The sequence below is a fragment of the Mandrillus leucophaeus genome, unplaced genomic scaffold (genome assembly GCF_000951045.1).
Source record: "Mandrillus leucophaeus isolate KB7577 unplaced genomic scaffold, Mleu.le_1.0 Scaffold1251, whole genome shotgun sequence".
Classification (NCBI taxonomy): domain Eukaryota; kingdom Metazoa; phylum Chordata; class Mammalia; order Primates; family Cercopithecidae; genus Mandrillus; species Mandrillus leucophaeus.
The window spans coordinates 260,978-280,688 of record NW_012100888.1 but is presented as its reverse complement, the minus strand read 5'-3'; the positions used below and the strand labels follow the sequence as shown (position 1 = coordinate 280,688).

At 40.3% G+C, this 19,711-nt stretch overlaps 1 protein-coding gene across 1 annotated transcript in view; it reads left to right on the top strand.

Moving 5' to 3' along the window:
• Positions 1-19,628, top strand: part of LOC105533489 (coagulation factor VIII) — a 152,998-nt gene extending 133,370 nt beyond the window's left edge. Inside the window, exons 18-25 of the mRNA XM_011971961.1 lie at positions 986-1,198; positions 1,484-1,712; positions 1,920-2,102; positions 4,691-4,807; positions 5,414-5,485; positions 6,924-7,009; positions 10,556-10,711; positions 19,389-19,628. Coding sequence (XP_011827351.1) covers positions 986-1,198; positions 1,484-1,712; positions 1,920-2,102; positions 4,691-4,807; positions 5,414-5,485; positions 6,924-7,009; positions 10,556-10,711; positions 19,389-19,628 — 1,296 coding nt within the window. The remainder of the gene's footprint in view (positions 1-985; positions 1,199-1,483; positions 1,713-1,919; positions 2,103-4,690; positions 4,808-5,413; positions 5,486-6,923; positions 7,010-10,555; positions 10,712-19,388) is intronic.
• Positions 19,629-19,711: the final 83 nt, after the last annotated feature.

The window sequence follows — 19,711 nt, the reverse complement described above, 5'->3', positions numbered from 1 at the left end:
AGAAGTGCAATGTATTTGAGCATCTTAAGAGTTTTTCTTCTTAATTATTTGGTAATGTCCCTTGCACATTTGTCTTTCGTGGAGGAAGTGCTTTTCTTATTAATTACGTTGCCTTATATATTAGATAGTAAACCACTGAACATTTTAATGAAAAGTACTTTTTCAAGTTTTTGTTTTCTCTTAATTTTATAAACGATGGTTTTTGAAATAAAACAAGTTTTAATTTTTAGATAATAACCCATCAATTTTTACTTTTTGACACTTTGATTGCTTTTATGTTTATAAAAATTCGTGCCTATCCAGAGACTTTTTTGAAAACAGCTATACTTTCTTCAGTTTTTCTCTTATAGTTTAATTTTTTACATTTAACTTTTTAATACTTCCTGTAGACTAAAATTTATTTTGCTGCATTGTGTGAACCAAAGATCGAAGTAGTTTTATTTTTTTCTGAAAATATCTATTCATTGTTTCAATTAATTGATTGTTTATATTAAGGATGTAGAAGGATCTAAAATTATGGAATTGTGGGCAATTTTTGCCTTACATTTTATTTGACTTTCCATATATTCTATGATAAATATGTATAATTTTTAATCTGGAAAATAAACCTTTTTAAAAAGATAATATGCATTCATTCTAGAATTTGTCATGAAGAACCTTAACTTACATATCAACTCCTGGCGTTATGGTCTCTTATAACCCCTGCAGTGACATTTTCCCTTTTACTCTGGAATTGCCTTTAAGTGTTTAGGAGTTTTCTCCTTTGCAACTTTGAGTTCATGCCTTAAATTTAGAATACAAAACCTCCTCAGGATTAGGTTTGGGTTCTAACAGCATCCATCTGTACCACTTCTTCCAGGGTATTAAAAACTTTGATAAAGACCAAAAGACAGGTATTTCTTTTAAGGATGTAAACCCTAAGGACTTTAAGATCCTAGAAGATTATTCTTGCTTTTTTTTTTTTTTTGTCGTTATTGTTCTGCAGGTAACTTTCAAAAATCAGGCCTCTCGTCCCTATTCCTTCTATTCTAGCCTTATTTCTTATGAGGAAGATCAGAGGCAAGGAGCAGAACCTAGAAAAAATTTTGTCAAGCCTAATGAAACCAAAACTTACTTTTGGAAAGTGCAACATCATATGGCGCCCACTAAAGATGAGTTTGACTGCAAAGCCTGGGCTTATTTCTCTGATGTTGACCTGGTAAGCAGGTGTCTATTGTACTGACCACTTTTTGGTTTAAAAGAAATGGTCTTTGTGTGCTAAGAATTTTGGTTTTTATCCTGCATGCAATGAGAAGCTTTAAATAGGGAGTTGATCACTATATTTGTGTTTTAGAAATGTCATTCTGGAATCTACTGAAGAGGATGGATTATATTTTTGGAAGATGGGAGGCAGGTTGGAGTGGCATAAAAATTGATGAGAAATCCACTCTGGTTCATAGGTGAGAGAGCTTATACTCATAGGATTGATGTCTTCCCTCCCTAGGAAAAAGATGTGCACTCAGGCCTGATTGGACCCCTTCTGGTCTGCCACACTAACACACTGAACCCTGCTCATGGGAGACAAGTGACAGTACAGGAATTTGCTCTGTTTTTCACTATCTTTGATGAGACCAAAAGCTGGTACTTCACTGAAAACACAGGAAGAAACTGCAGGGCTCCCTGCAATATCCAGATGGAAGATCCCACTTTTAAAGAGAATTATCGCTTCCATGGTAATATATCCCACATCCAAACATTATCACTGTGAAATGCAGATTGCACTTTGACAAATGAGACTTGATCCAGTGCCTTAAACATTGTATTTATTTAGAGTATATCTGAGGGAGTGGAATCCTCATAGATGTCAGTTTTTTTGGTGGAGTGGAGGGAAAGAAACTTATATAATAGATTTTAACAGGCTTCTCTGTGTCCTTCTCCAGCAATCAATGGCTACATAATGGATACACTACCTGGCTTAGTAATGGCTCAGGATCAAAGGATTCGATGGTATCTGCTCAGCATGGGCAGCAATGAAAACATCCATTCTATTCATTTCAGTGGACATGTGTTCACTGTACGAAAAAAAGAGGAGTATAAAATGGCAGTGTACAATCTCTATCCAGGTATGAGCTCGTTTGCATTCTTTCTTCTACCTACTCTATTTGTTGAGTACTTACTGTAAATGGTCTAGGCACTGGGAACACAATCAGTGAACAAAGCAGACAAGCTCCATGCTCTCAGGTAACACTTCTTCATGCTCTCAGGTAACACTTTTTCAAACCTACAGGGAGATAAATAAATTAGCAAATGAACAAGATAATTTCACATATAGAAAAATTGCTAAAAAGGAAATAGAACATAATAAATGGATAATTAATGTCATAGTACTTTCCTAGGGAAAAGGAATTTATTCCTTTATCATTTACCATCTCAAATCCCATAGGGCACCAGTAGTCATCCAAAGAGTGATTTGTTTATGTATGTAACCAATATATTGATTAAGCACTACTCATAATGTTGATCACAACACAATTCTATTTTGGTTCTCCACTGTCCCTTTAAAATAGGTTTGGCCAGGTGCAGTGGCTCACACTTGTAATCCCAGCACTTTGGGAGGCCAAGGTGGGAGGATTGCTGCAGTGAGCTATGAAAGACAGCAGCTATAAAGGGGCTTTGGGGAAGCATGATCATCACAAGGTACAGAAACAGAGGACTCAGCCATGTCTCCCTTTTCCAATGCAATTGGATGAAATGGCTCCTTCCTCTCAGTTTAGAAAAGTATTGACATATTTTAAATCATAAAAATCAATCAAAACTTTGTGATCTCACATCCCCCAGAGCTATGTCTCTCTTCATCTTTGTAATAAAGAATAGTCCACATTTGTTTTCTTTGCTTGTTCACTTTCTACTTTCTCCTTAATCCATTGCAATCTGACTCTAAATTCTACCATACCACTGTCTAAAGTCACAGGTCACAGTTTTCATCTTACTTTGCCCCTTAACACTACTAGGTAAGGTTGATCACAGATGACTACACAACTCTATGTATATACTAACAATTATTGAATTTTTATTTTATTTTATTTTATTTTAAATTTTTTATTATACTTTAAGTTCTAGGGTACATGTGCACAACATGCAGGTTTGTTACATATGTTGGCATGCTGCATGCACCCATTAACTCGTCATTTACATTAGGTATATCTCCTAATGCTATTCCTCCCTGCTACCCCCACCCCACGACAGGCCCTGGTGTGTGATGTTTCCCTTCCTGTGTCCAAGTGATCTCATTGTTCATTTCCCACCTATGAGTGAGAACATGCAGTGTTTGGTTTTCTGTTCTTGCGATAGTTTGCTGAGAATGAAGGTTTCCAGCTGCATCCATGTCCCTACAAAGGACATGAACTCATCCTTTTTATGGCTGCATAGTATTCCATGGTATATATGTGCCACATTTTTTAGTTCAACCATTGTGGAAGACAGTGTGGCCATTCCTTAAGGATCTAGAACTAGAAGTACCATATGACCCAGCCATCCCATTACTGGGTATATACCCAAAGGATTATAAATCATGCTGCTATAAAGACACATGCACACGTATGTTTACTGTAGCACTATTCACAATAGCAAAGACTTGGAACCAACCCAAACGTCCATCAATGACAGACTGGATTTAGACCCTGTCTCTAAAAAAAAAAAAAATCTGGTTTAAGAGTGGGGGTAAACTTACCCTATTTCTTCATAAAAATTCTGATAAGCCCTGTAACTTTCTCCTCGCCCTTAAGTAATAAACAGGACTAAAGTCACTTTATATCACAAATACAGTTCAAATCAGAAATTACAATGTGCATCCCAAGATATTAATCAAAGTTCTGAACTTGATTTAACTTCAATGTCCCCTCCAACTTGAGCCTGCATCAGGCTGGAAGTCTGCACTGGAAAAGGGAGACATGGCTGAGTCCTCTGTGTCTGTACCTTGTGATGATCATGCTTTGCAACAGCCCCTTTATAGCTGCTGTTTTGAACTCCAACATGGATAGGTTAAAGGTAAGGGGATAAGATAGTTCTTACCTATTTACAGCTGGCACCATTGTTGTAAACTGGCTTAACACTCTTTGTGCCTGGCAATACTTAAAGTTGACTCTTTCTCCTGCAGGGCACTTTCAGGGAACTCTTTAGAGACTCCCTTACATGACTGTCATGAAATCCCCTTGACATGGTTTCTTCCACCTTTATTCTGGGTGGTCACTTGTGACTCATTTCTCAGCCCTCAGTGTTCACCTGCAGCTTCTTGTTGCTGGGGTAACTTTACCCTTGTAGGCAGCCCTAGTGGACTGGATCCAGTGGGAACTCACCCTGACTTATCTCTTTCACAGAGTCCACATCTGGCCAATGGGAAACACACCTTTTGCTTGGAAAAACCCTGGGGATGTAGGTCAATCATAATGCAGTAGCATTCTCCTGTCCCTATCATCAAAGAATTCAGTCACCCTGTTTCTCATTTCCTGGGGGGAGGGGAGTAGTCAGAACTCAATCTCCATGACCCCCAACTGTAAGGGTCACCTAGCAAGCACTTTGGGTTTGAGGGGTCCAAGAATAGTGGAACTACCAAATTTGGTAGGTCTACCCTGATATTTCACATAAACCAATGTATCTTATGCTCATTTTTTAGTGAAAAGAAATAATTTGTGTTCCTTTTGGTTTTTATAAGGTGTTTTTGAGACAGTTGAAATGTTACCATCCAAAGCTGGAATTTGGCGGGTGGAATGCCTTATTGGCGAGCACCTACATGCTGGGATGAGCACACTTTTTCTGGTGTACAGCAACAGTGAGTAGCCATGTGGGCAGAGGTTCCCTGCCCACTCAGCCTACTTCTTTACAGCTTTCCTCCTTTCTCGAATGGTTGCTTGTGTCAGGAAATAAATACAAGCTTACATCATTATCAAATTTAAAAAGAATATTGCTGGTAGAAATCATCAGAGTTCTCAGAGGAGGGCAGATATACTTGAAGCTTTGAACACTTTGAACCTGAAGCTCTAAATAATTGACCAGAAAAACACCTCATTTTCACAACTTGGTAAAGCTCTAAGATCTCCAGTAGCAGATTTTGGAATTTAATGTTGATTTAGTTACCAGATAACTTAGAAATATTACTTGGAAGAGTTTGGAGATTTAATCCTAAACAAGTAAGAGAACCACTGGTCTATTTATGTGTGGACCCCAGTTTTTTCAGCTGTAAAATGTGAATCAGTCTAGCACCCGTTAGGATTAATTAAATGAACTAATACAGTAAAACATTTAGTACAGTTCTTGGCACATTTAAACACTAAAAAATATTAGCATTTGTTGACATTCTCCCATTTTCATTGACTTACATTTGAGAAGCTGAATTTTGTGCACTTCTAGTTACTGTGTTCCACCTGTTTCATTTCAGAGTGTCAGACTCCCCTGGGAATGGCTTCTGGACGCATTAGAGATTTTCAGATTACAGCTTCAGGACAATATGGTAAATACTATTATTTTTGCTCCAAGAACCTGGGCTGATTATATCTTTTTTAATAATCTGTTGGAGAATCTCAGATAATGAATCCATCTCCATGCTTCTATTTGTTCTATTCCATAAGTGCCTCTCAAATACATCTCCTCCTCTCCACTTCCCACTGTGGCCATCTTAACTCTGGTCACTATCATTTCTTACCTGGGCAATGACACTGCCTCCTTAAATATTCTCCCTACCTTCACTATTCCTTCCTTGAGTCAATTCTTTTCACTGTAGCAGGAAGCTACACTTTCCTGTGAGCAGTAATGGTAACGTTTGACTAGGGTCTATAGAGAATTATCAAAAATTGTTTTAGAGCACTACTGCCCACAGGCAAAATGCAGCACACTGCCTGTTTTTGTATGGCATGTGAGCTATGAACAGATTTTCCATTTTTAAATAATTGACAAAAAGATGAAGACTATTTCACGACGTGAAATTATAAAATTCAAATTTCAGCATCCATAATAAAGTCTTATTTTGGAACACAGCCATGTCCATTAATTTACATCTATGGCTACAGCAGCAGTAACATAGTTGCAACAGAGACCATATAATATGCAAAGCCTAAATGATTTACTATCTGGCCCTTTACAAAAAAAGTTTGCCAACCTATGTTTTTGTGGGGTAAAAAATCCCCTTGAAAAAGAGGCTTAAGAGTTGTATACCAAAATAGTAACATTTTTCACTAGGTAGAAGGGTTACATTTTAAAATTTCTTTTATTTGTATTTTTACTTATTTTTATTTTTACTTTTCATTTTCTGATTTTTCTACAATGAATATAAATTGTATAATAAATAATAGGCCAGGCATGTTGGCTCGCGCCTGTAATCCCAGCACTTTGCGAGGCTGAGGCAGGCAGATCACCTGAGGTCAGGAGTTCAAGACCAGCCTGGCCAACATAGTGAAACCCTATCTCTACTAAAAATACAAAAATTAGTCGGGCATGGTGGTGCGCAATTGTAGTCCCAGCTATCCGGGAGACTGAGGCAGGAGAATTGGTTGAACTCAGGAGGTGGAGGTTGCAGTGAGCCAAGATCACGCCATTGCATTCCAGCCTGAGCGAGACTAAGCAACAGAGCAAGACTCTATCTCAAAAAAAGAAAAAAAAGAAAAGAAAAGAAATAATAATATTATTATTTGGTAGTGTCGGTAACAAATTGCAGTATCAGCTAATTAGCGGTGCTAACAATTAACAAAATTATAAATTTTAGAAAATAAAATGGACAACAAGGATAAGCAGTATCCTTAGATAGTAATTGATACTGGTATGCCATAAAGCCTTTATGTTTTTCTCTATTTTCACCACAGCTTAGATTAATCTTTCTCAAGACAATAATTTTATTCTCAAGTGTCTAGGACCAACCCAGCTGATTTAATCTCTGTTTCTTTACTTCGGCAAAGGACAGTGGGCCCCAAAGCTGGCCAGACTTCATTATTCCGGATCAATCAATGCCTGGAGCACCAAGGAGCCCTTTTCTTGGATCAAGGTTAGAAAATTTAATCAATGGTGGGAAATGTATCACATTCAGTCAATTGCATTACTTATTCCTCCTGTAAGCTCAAAGGATTCTATGAATATGAGAAAACTAAAGAACAGAATGCCTTATGATTTATATGAAAGCAGTCATGAACAAAGAGATATGGGGATAGAATTGAGTATACTGATATGTTGTATTTCTGTATTTTAGTCCTTCTACTGGGATTAGAACATCTGAATATTTTCTATAATATTGAACTCATCATCTCTCAATACAGTATATGTTATTATTAGATGCTGCCAACCGCCCAGGTGTCCTTAAGTACTCCAATCCCCTTTATTTTAACATAAAACAATGGTTCACAAATGCAAACCACATGTGTAATTTTACATTTTCTAGTAGCCACGTTTTCAAAAATGTGAAATTCACTTTAATAATACATTTTATTTAACTCAACATATCTGAAAATACTATCATTTCAACATTTGATCAATCGGGCCCCTTCAAAGGCAGACAGATGATGGAAACTTCTGGGTCTCTTCCATGCCTCACAAAAGCTGGGGGCAGCTTGGCAGTGCCTACTCAGCCTCTCCACCTAAACAGGAAATGGAGAAAACATTTTGGTTTCCATCTTTGTAAATAGCATGTCTATTAATGCCACAGCATTGTTTTGTAGACACTGCCAATTTTGACTCAATCTGAGCTGCTGTTCACTAATCCCTAAGTATTTTTTGTTTGTTTGTGCTTCTGCCAAACAACATGCTATGTTCTTCACCTTGTATTTCTATGGTTATTTTCAACCTTAAATGTATCCCTATATAGAGGACATATTTATCTATTTGGCCGCCCTGTGTCTGTGCTATTTAATTTTTTGTAATAACATTCTTATTTGGGAGGGGGGAATTATATCTTCCTCCCTAGATACAACCTGATAAGACTAGTAAATAGAGTGTCCTGTCTGTGCCTAGCCAATGAACCCTGAACAATATACCCTGTTGTTTCCACTTACTAGATTTGGCCCATTGTTTCAGTTTGCCAATCTTCAGTATCCCAAAGTGTTTCCTAGTTTTTCCAGTTACTGATTTGATCAGTAAACTTTGTAATACTGCAGCAAAGTCATGATCAAAGTATTGAAGTAGATAAGACTTCCTTAGTATGTGCACAATACTAAGCAAGCTAGATGTTACTATCATCTTCATTTCAGATAATGAAATTGAAGCATAGAGAGGTCCAAGTCACATTGAAGCATAGAGAGGCCCAAGTCACATGGCTAGTATGTGACTGAGCCAAAATTCAAATTCTGATGGTTGGGCTCCAGAACCCTAGTTGGTAACCATTGTACTACACTGTTTCCAGAATGCTCCCTTTAAGTTGATAACCATCTATTAACTGTCACTGTTTACTTATGGAAATTAAACCAGTTACAAATCCACCTAGTTATGTTATCATCTACCACTATTAAATCACCTTATCTTCAAGGTGGTTTTTGCCATCTGTCCTACTAAGGTCCAGCTAGACTTTTTATATATCTTGTAACTTTAAAATAAACCATGGAGATGGAGTTGAAAGGCGTGCTGACAAAGAAGGGAGTTGGAGAAGGCATCTATTCTCGTGAGAAGGCCTGAAGAGTGCACAACAGCCTGGCCACAAGAGCACTGGGCTGGCTTGAGGAGCACCAGGTGACCAAGACCAGGCAATGCACAGGGGGAAGTCAGCAGGCTCCATGGAGATACGCAGCTGCAATATTTGTACTTTTATACAATGAAACTCATTACCCCCTTGCTTACTTCCTAGTAGACAGATGTGTCTTGTAGTTACACTGAAACACCCAGCTGGTGCACATAGGTGAAGCTATTGAGTCTGTAATTGTCAAACTGCTCCCAGGTGCCAATTATAATGTAGAAGAGGCACAAGAAGATGAAGTAGATAAGCCTGGCAGTTTGTCAAGCATTCATCAGTTGCCAAGCATTCGTCAGTTGCAGAATGTAGGTAGGCTGCCAAGGCTTTATTGTAGCCTGGTTCTATTGCAGCTTTATTCTAGCAAGGCTGCTAGAAAATACAATAATCACTGGTCCAAGAAAAAACTCTTATACTCTATCTATATGAAGAAACAGTAAAAGTCAATTCAGTAAAAATCATGATTTTTGTGCCTGTTGCTTTCACTTTTTTATGCCATAATACCAAGATGTTAAAATGAAGTGTCTTTGAATGGGAATACCATCTAATCTGGAAAAAGACAGTGCTGCAACTTCTGAAGACCTTGACACTCTGTCCTGTTACCCTGCTTCATTTTTCTCCTGCATTTATCACTACTTGAGGCTATAAACAAATAAAAACATATATAAGGTCTATTTCCCCTACTCAACTGTAAGTTCCATGAGGGCAGGGCTTTGTTTCTTGTTTACTACTCTATTCCCTGTACCTAAAACAGTGCTTGGCACATAGCAAGTGCTAAAAAATATTCTTTGGATGAGTGTATGAATGGAACTTACAGTGAGCTGAAGGAGGCAGTTATTAAGCACAAGAGTCATGACCAGTCCAATTTGTGTGTGTCAGGCATCTGTGAAAACATGCTAAATTTGACTTGCTTGTTAGGACAGTAACTGATACTTCTAATGTTCTTGTAGTCCACGACCTCTTCTTTAAGAAGTGTCCATTCTATACTACTTTTCCATTATTCACTCATTCATTCCAAAGCATTTGCTATATAGCAGTATTACACCAGATACCATATTAGGTGCTGGGGCTACAGAGAATATAAAAGCTAACATTGATCAAGTGTTTAGTATGCACTAGGCACTGAACTCAGCACATTACATGTATTAACTCTTTAACCCTAATGGCAGCCCTTTGAGATAAAAACTAATATTATCTTCACTTTACAGATAAATTGAGACACAGAAAGTTTAGGTTCATTGCCTTAAGGATCTCAGTCTAATAAGAAAAGCAGAAAAGCAAAGCAACCTTATAATATGGTGCAATAATTTGCTATAATAAAGTTATATACAAAGTGAAGTAGAAGCATAGAAGAAGCAGCACTAAATTTGTCTGGGTGAGTCAGAGCAGGCTAACCAGGAAAAATAGTTCCTGAACTAACACTCGAAGGAGGTGTAGCAGTTCATCACTGACAGTGATGTTGGGCTGGGTCTGGTTTGGGAAGAGGGCAGGAAATTGGCTTTAGTCTGAGACTGAGGTGTGGGCAAAGCATTAGCTTATGTGGGTCCATTAGCTTATGAGAGTCCACAAAAGGGGTGTGTGTGTGTGTGTGTGTGTGTGTGTGTAGGAAATGGGGGCTCAATGATTTGGTAGTGGTTTGGTTTGTCAAGAAGCAGGCTGGGAACTCAATAAGCATTTTTCTATTCATTTCTATTGTTTATCCCACAGCTTCACACACACATGCACATTTCAACATTGGTGACTGCTTCACTTGCACATGTCAGGTAATGATGGACACATCTGTAGCAATGTAGATTCTTCCTAAGCTAATAATTAGTTTCAGGAGGTAGTACATACATTTAAAAATAGGTTGAAATAAAGTATTGTTTTAATTGGTAGGTGGATCTGTTGGCACCAATGATTATTCACGGCATCAAGACCCAGGGTGCCCGTCAGAAGTTCTCCAGCCTCTACATCTCTCAGTTTATCATCATGTATAGTCTTGATGGGAAAAAGTGGCAGACTTATCGAGGAAATTCCACTGGAACCTTAATGGTATGTAATTAGTCATGTAAAAGGAATGCCTGAATACTTTAAAGAATTTTGGCAGATTTCAGATATTGGACAAACACTCTTAGCTTCTACAAACTTAACTCCAAAAAATACTTTTTCACTTATGAACAATAGGAGTTATTACAGACATATCAGCAAAAATGTAGTAGTGTCAAGGCTCATAGATGATAGAAATGAAAAGATGCTGTATTGACAGAAATATGTGATTCAGGATTGTGTGGATTGATGATTGTGAGCTTGCTTATTGATATCCTAGGTTTGAGGTTATAGTAGGACAATCAGGTTGAAATGTCCAGCAGGCAGTAGGTGAAAGACAAGTTTAGGGGGCAAAACCATGGATGGAGATGAAGATTCATGACTTCCACATAAAAGGATGGGTGAAACTTTGGGAATTGATGAATTCTCTAGAGGTGAGCTCAAGACCCTTAAAGGCTTAAAACCTCAGCGTTATTGTCTACTCTTCCCTCATTTTTATGCCCACAAATCTGGTCAATCCTTTATTTGTAATGCCTCTCACATCTTTCTTCTGTTTCCATTTATACCACTGTTGCCACAGCCCAGGGTCCCATCACCTCACACTTGATCTGTTGTTTTACATTCCTAACTAGTCTTCCCCTGTTTCTAATCTATTCTCCAACAAAGGCTGCACATCATTTTCAGGATAAGCATCAGTTGCCTGTCTAAAACTTTTCAATATCTTCCCATTGTCTTCAGAATAAAGTTCAAAGTCTTCAAATGACCCCAAGCAAGATAACTTTTGTTTGCCCCTTTAGATCCATTTTCCTGCTTCTCTATCCTGCTTCTTGTTCTGTGAGGTGAGCTTGTATAGAATACATCAACAGGCTACCTTGTCCTCCAGCTTTTGCTTGGATTTCACCAACAGGGAGCACTGGCAAAAGATTGGCATATTTATTCTTCCGACTTTCCCCTTGTAGAGGAGTTCACTCTCTCTCTCCACTTAAGGTCACTGTTTCCCTCAGAGTGGCTTTTTCAACCTGTACTAGTTACTATTGCTGTGTACCAACCCACTTCAAAACTTAGTGTCATAACAAAAACCATTATGTTTTACTCACAGATTCTGTAGATCAAGACTTTGGGACACAGTGGGGATGGGTGGTTTCTGGAGCCTCAGTTAGGAATATTTAACAGCTGGGTGCTAGAATCATCTGGAAGTTCCTTCTCTTGCATTTCTGGTGGTTGGTGCTGACTGTCAGCTAGGACAGAATCTGGGGTTATTGACTGATGTAACTTTACATGGATTTTCCCTGAGGCCTGGGCTTCCTTACAGCATGTTTCAAGGTAGTTGGACTTCTTTTTTGTGGGGCAGGGAGGGTGGGAGGAGGACAGAGTCTCACTCTGTTGCCCAGGCTGGAGTGCAGTGGTGTGATCTCGGCTCACTGCAGTCTTTGCCTCCCGGGTTCAAGTGATTCTCCTGCCTCAGCCTCCTGAGTAGCTGGGACTACAGGTTCATGCCACCACGTGGACCCAGCTAATTTTTGTATTTTTAGTAGAGACGGGTTTTGCCATGTTGACCAGGCTGGTCTTGAACTCCTGACCTCAGGTGATCCGCCTGCCTCAGCCTCCCAAAGTGCTGGGATTACAGGCGTGAGCCACCGTGCCCAGCCTGTAGTTGGACTTCTTACACATCATTTTAGGGCCTCCAAGTGTGAGTGTTACAGTTAACAAGGTGAAGACTACATAACCTTTTCTGCCCTAGTCTTTAAGTTATGTAGCATCACTTTTGTCAACAAAAAGAGTTGAACTCTGTAAAATATTTTAAGAGATTTATTCTGAGCCAAATATGAGTGAGTATGGCCCATGACACGGCCCTCAGGAGGTCCTGAGAACATGTGCCCAAGATGGTCGGGGCACAGCTTGGTTTTATACATTTTAGAGAGGCTTGAGACATCAATCAAATACATTTAAGAAATACATTGATTTGGTCCAGAAAGGCGGGACAACTCAATCTGGGGGCTTCCGGGCTACAGGTGAATTTAAACATTTTCTAGTTGACAATTGGTTGAGTTTGTCTAAAGACCTGGGATTGATAGAAAGGGAATGTTCAGGTTAAGATAAACATTGTGGAGACCAAAGTTCTTTTGAAGTCTTATAGTGGCTGCCCTTAGAGACAATAGATGACAAATGTTTTGTATTCAGATCTTAGTTAATCTCTTTAGGATTGGGAGGGGCTGGAAGAAAAAGATCTAGCTATGTTAATAGAGATTCTTTACAGATGCAAATTTCCCCCCACAAAGAACAGCTTTGCAGGGCCATTTAAAAATATGGCAAAGAAACATGTTTTGGGGCAAAATATTTTTATTTTCTTCCTTGTCTCACAATGTTATTCCAGAGTCAGGTTGGAAAGTAAATCATGATATATAAAGGTTAAATAAAACCCATCTGATGAGAATTTATGATTTGTAGGGCATGACTCCCCAGGCCCCTTAGATAGGAATTTGGGCAAGATAAAAAAAAAATCAGAGTTTAGTCCTCACTTTCAATACATTCTATTGGTTATAAGCAAATCACATATCCACCTAGATTCAAGGGGAAGAGACATAGACCCTAATTTTTAATGGGAGAAATGTTAAATAATTGATGGTGATTTTTAAAAGCCACTACAATAATCTATCCAATTCTGTCTTTCAGGATGTTTCTGTCTCTTCTGATCCTTTCAGGTTTAGGGATTGTCAACAAACAAAAAGTTAAACCCTGTAAAATACCTGAAGAGATTTATTATGAGCCAAATATGAGAGACCAGTGGCCTGTGACACAGCCCTCAGGAGATCCTGAGAACACGTACTCAACGTGGTCTGGCTACAACTTGGTTTTACACATTTTAGGGAGACATAAGACATAAATCAATAGATGTAAGATGTATATTCATTGAGTTTGGAAAGGCAGGACAACTGGAAGCGAGGTGGGGCTTCCAGGTCGTAGGTAGATTCAAAGATTTTCTGATTGGGAATTAGTTGAAAGAGTTAAGTTATTGTGTAAAGACTTAGAATCAATAGAGAGGAACATCTGGGTTAAGATAAGGGATTGTGAAGACCAAGGTTTTGTCATGCAGATGCAGCCTCCAGGTGGCAGGCTTCAGAGAGAATACATTGTAAATGTTTCTTATCAGACTTCAAGAGTCTTTTCTATCCGTCTTAAGGTCTGTGTTGATGTTAATGCTGGTCAGATTTTTCTGAATTCCAAAAGGGAGGAGGACATAATAAGGCATGTTTGATCCCCACCTTCTCATCATGGCCTGAACTAGTTTTTCAGGTTAACTTTGGAATGCCCTTTGCTGAAAGGAAGGGTTCATTCAGATGGTTGGGGGGATTAGAATTTTATTTTGGGTTTACAGGATGGTAATACTCTGTTCCCACCCTCCTAACTAGTATATTTATTAAATCTTCCACAAATTATCCTAATTTACATGTTTTCTGTTCCTTGCTGGATCCCTTGTTTCATACAGTAATTGGTGCTAGAAGAAACCCCAGGAAACAGATTTTCAAAATGCAGTTCTAAGGTTACATTGCTAATATATTCAAGAAACACAGAGATAACATATTTGCCTAGGAAGAAAATGAGCAGTTAGGGAATCCATGACATGTGTTAGTATTATAGTTTCTCAGATTATCACCAGTGATACTATGGGATGAGTTGCAGATGGCAAGTAAGACACTGGGGAGATTAAATGACAGTGGCATTTAGTCACTGTGGCAACAAACATAGCCATTACCTGATTGTAGAATGGTCTGTCTTCTTACAGCCCTAGAGGACATACACATGGAAAAAGAAATGAAATGTGACTATATACAAAATAAGAACACTGATGAACATACATGGAAAATCAGGATGCATACATAGAGCTTTTGAGGAATCCTCCACATCCTGTGGTTGTAGGCAGATACGACTTAAGGGCTGAGCATAAGTTGCAGAGCTGCAGTGACAATTAAATGCTCAACTCTACCAGATCTACTGTGCTGTGGTAAGAGTACTGGTGGGAAGGAGTGAAACTCTGAGGCCTCCATTGAAACTCCACCTCCATTTGAGATGGAGGCATTTAGGCAGACATGGATGAGGCTGAGAATTGCAAACCTCCAAATTCCCCTGAACCTCCTTTGCCTGAGGAGGCAACCACTCACCAGTCTCTGAAGCAGTCATCCCTCTTTTGCATAAAAGCCTTTCAGTGGCTATAACTGGGATAGGTGCCTCACAAACCAGTGACTGTTCTCCTTAGAGAGCCTGTTTGGCCACTACAAAAGCCAGGCGAGTCACGGAATATGACAGCAGAGCATCACAAATTTAATCAGGTGGTGATGCCAAAAAAAAATTGCAATTCCAGATATCATATCTCTGTTGAAGCAAATTTACACAGGCCCAGGAGCCTGATATAGAAGTATTTACCTAGAAAATGCTTTTTCTTCATTTCCATACATTAGTAAAATCAGAATACATTTGAATTTACCAAGTAGGAACAAGAGTATTAAGTTTACTGTCCATGCGTCAGGGCAATGTTAGCTCTTTTGTTTTCTATCATAATATAGACTCAAGGGACCTCAAACATCTTTACATCCCACAAGCACCATGCCTGTCCATTACACTGATGACATTACACTGACAGGACCTGGTAAACATATAACAAATAAGCCTATCTTGTTCCTGACTTTAATGAGAATGTAACCTGTGTTTCATTGTTTAATATAATGTTCACTGTTAGTTTCAAATACTTTTTATGACGTCTAAAAAGTTTTCTTCTATTCCTATTTTATTTGCAGTGGCAACTGAATTTTATCAAATGCTTTTCCAGCATCTTTGACATGGTCACATTTCTCTTTTGTATTGTCAGATTATACTTAACATTCAGTAGTGTGCTGACAATAAATTAGCAACCCACAGGGGAGCAAAGTGAGAGGAGGTTAGGAAGTAAAGGCCTTGATTTAGAGCATTGGCAGATTTCCCTGACATAAATACTACTCCCATCATGCCTGGCCCCAGGGGTGGGAAGAGATGCTTACTTACAATTGGCTCTCACAGACCAGTGCAAGAGAACTACTGTGCTCCATTCCTGGGAAAACTTTCATCAGTCATAGTGTGTTAGTCATTTAAAACTTAGCTGGATCCAATTTGCCAACACTTTATTTATAATTTCTATATCTATATTCATGGATGAAATGGGTTTAACTTTTTCAGTAGCTCTACTTATCAGGTTTTGGCATGAGAGTTATATTAAACTTGAAAATAAAATGGGAAAGCTTCCATTTTTTCCATGAAACTATTGCTCTAGAATAGCTTATTTAATGTAGGAATCCAGTATTTAATGAGAGTAAATGAAAAAGCCATGTGAGCCATGTGCTTTATTTAGTGAGAGATACTAGGCTATATTTTCCAATCCTTATGTGATTATTGCTATTCTCATTTGTGTTGCCTTGAGTTAATGTCTGCAAATGTGCACATTAGAGTCATATATCCCTTCCTGTGCCATACATCTATATCTGTACACATACATATATGTCTTTTCTCCTTTTTTCCCCTCTGTAGCAAGAGTTGGCAAGTGTTTGTCTATTCTATTAATTTTTCAAAGAATCAGCTCAGTTTTAAACTCAAACCTGGTTTTGAAAGAGCTGTTTCTAGTTCATCAATCTCTGTTCAAAACTTTAAAAATTCTATTTTCCTTTCTTTTGGTTTATTTTGTTTGTTCTCTACAATCTGGAGGTGAATGCTTAGTTCACTTATTCTTCAATCTTTGTCCTTTAATGATAAGGATAAATTAGTTATAGTTATTAACTACTCTCATGAGGTTCATTCCTTGAACAGCCACTGAGCAACTACTATGTTCTGGGTTCTAATTCAGGGGTGGGCAAACTATAGCCCCAGAATTTGGCCCACAGCCTGCTTTTGTACGGACTGTGAGTTAAGAATAGTTTTTACACGTTTAAAGGATTGCAAAGACAAACATACAAAGAAACAAAGAAGACTGTGCAACAGAGATCATCTGCGGTCTGTAAAGACTAACACATTTCTATCTGGCCCTTGACAGAAAGAGTCTGTGGGCTGCTGGTCTCCTCTAACGGTGGTAGAGATGCCTACACGGTTAACATTAATCCTTGGCACCAGAATCCTCAGCACCTAGGAACCAGATCTTGCCTAATACACTAATTTCAGTCTTGATCACCTTCCTCCGGCGTAGCGGTTCTCAAACGTCTTTGTCTTTGCGCTATTCGCGTATAAAATATTCTTTCATAAGCAACACTTCTCCTTTTAGGAGTACCTCATAATGGGGAGAAGGGGAACCCCAACACCCTTTAAGGGTTCACTGCTTCGCTGCCACCATTTCCGACGGTTTACACTGTTTTAAATGTGGATCTGGAATTGTTTTCAAGTTAAAAAGCAAAGGAGTCATGTCCTCTGAAAATATTTGCTTTTGGCATGCTAGAAATCAGTGTTGACTTTTGATATTGATGTGGCACATTAGGAGGGAATTCTCAAAAATGCTGAAATCTGGCCCCGGCCCAGTTATCACTGCTCTTAAGTTTCTGAGGGAGATACATGAATGAGCCCACGGCAAATGGAAAACGAGGAGTTTTAGTGTTTCCTAGAATTATGCTCAGCTACCCAGGACCTGACTGTCTGGTTATCCTTCCCTTCACCTCCCTGATGCAAGGAGTTTGGACCAGAGGCCTAAGGGGGCTTCTCCTGAAGCCCAAATCCCAAACTGGTCACCAGTCATGCTCCGTAACTCCTAAACCTGACAATAAGCCAGCCGGCCAGGTCTGCAGCCCGGGTTAAGAGGAGCATACCAGGAAACAGCCAAAGAGCAAAGGACCATGAGCCCTTCAACCGCTTTTACAATAATCTGGGCTAGGCGTTCAGGGCTCCGTAGGACCCTTCCTGGCAGCCAAGTGAGAGAAAGAGGAATGACGGTGCTTCCCGTTACTTCCACACTGCTGAAATAGAAGTAGAAGCAGAAAAGAACACCCTACAAGTCCCACCCATTTTGAGGCACTCAACTCACAGTGACAACCCTCCACACCTCTCCCCCGCAAAAAGACGCATAACAAAAACACCTACTCCAAACTGTGTCCTTATATCTCAGCCCTGAAGATCAGTATTGTGTGCCACTTCGGCCCAAAGGATGCATTTCCCCAGGGTTGAAAGTCTGAGAAAGAGGCTATATTCTGAAGGGTTCTTGTTGTCACCATCAGAAGGATCAAAAAGACGCAATAAATAAGAAAACAGCTTAGTTGGGTTGCATGCTCCATTTGAGCCAGTAAGCCTTGGAAACTTAAGTGTTTTCAAATGGAACGCCATCCTGCTTTTGGGGAACAGGGAGGCTGCCTTGCAGTCACGTGATCGCACACCACCAAAGGGCCACGCACTCTGATTTCACCCACTTAACTAAAAGTTGCAGCAAAATCCCTATTACAGGCCAGGCGTGGTGGCTCATGCCTGTAATCCCAGCACTCTGGGACCCCGAGGAGGGTGGCTCATTTGAGGTCAGGAGTTGGAGACCAGCTTGGCCAACATGGTGAGACCCCGTCTCTATTAAAAATACAAAAATTAGCCTAGCATGGTGGTGCGCGCCTGTAATCCCAGGTACTCTGGAGGCCCAGGTAGGAGAATCGCTTGAACCCAGGAGGCGGAGGTTGCAGTGAGCCGAGATCACGCCACTGTGCTCCAGCCTGGGTGACAGAGTGAGACTCCATCTCGGGGATGGGGGGCGGGGGGAATCCCTATTACAAATAAAAGCTGTTGTGATCCACACTGCATATACCTCTGGGAAAATAACCGGAACCGTGAATTCCAATGCAAATTGATGCATCGGCACCGGACCCGCGGCATTGGACACGTTTGCATTGCAGTCACCCCAGTACGGAGCACATCACAGATGATCTCTGCAGGTTCGTTGCCCACATAGGAGGCAGGCGTAGTGCAAATTTCAAAGGAACGAACACATCCTGGAGCCCAAAGAGCTATCTGGTTCTGCTTCTGGCCTCCTGACAAGTAGGGAAGAGAGTCACGTTTTATAGACGAGGGACACCAAAACCACACATGAGGAGTGCAAGAGTAGCTTTATCATGGATTTAGGGCTGTGGTTACAAGGAAGCTGTAAGGAATAAAATGACTCCCCTGCCACGAAGACGTACTGTGCGGACGAGTGGAAGGAGAAATGTGGCCATTACAAAGACACAGAAATACGTTCAGAAATGAGGGGCAGGATGAAATCATCTAGGGTAGGTATTTAGAGGGAGAGTGCCGTGCAAAATAAAATCCTCACTATGAAACAAAGGCGGAGGCAGGAGGCTGCGTTGGGTGGAAGAAGCAGAGGAAGGAGACGAAAGGGACTGTCATTTTCATGTCGTGGCTTTTTAGAAGACGGCCGTGTCCTCTACTCTGATTCTATCAAAGTGTGTTCTTGGGATGCAGGTAACGTTCAGCCAACGAAATAATTCCTATGGCGGCAACAGGAATAACAAAACGCAGAAGCCGGAACGATGTCTTTTTTATTCCTCCCCAGACGCAAACGTGGATGTGTGAGGTCTGGTAACAGGCAAAGTCATCTGGTTCACGTGACTGATGGGAATCCCCTGCCGGTCTGGGCAAAAAGTCACTGGGTGAATGGGATGGATCAGACTCCCTGTCCTGAGGGGGAGATGGTTTCTTGCAGAACGAGGTGAAGGAGGTGGTTCTGCTCAGCAGTCAACAGTGGCCACATCTCCACCTGCAGCGACTTGATGGCTTCCGTGTCCTTTTCGTGGGCAGCCATGACCAAAGACTGGAGCAGCAGAAAGAGCTCCTCGGGAAGCTGGCCGCTGCTCTCCTGCCCGTGGCTGTCAAAAGCCTCCCAGGAGTACTTCTCCAGGGTCTGGGCGTGCTCCGGCAGCAGCTTGGCCGGCGGTGGTTGTAGGAGGAGCAGCAGCAGCACGCGGGACACCTCGCAGCGCACCAGCACGTCCGAGAAGGCGCCCAGGGCGGCGGGAGAGGGCGCCG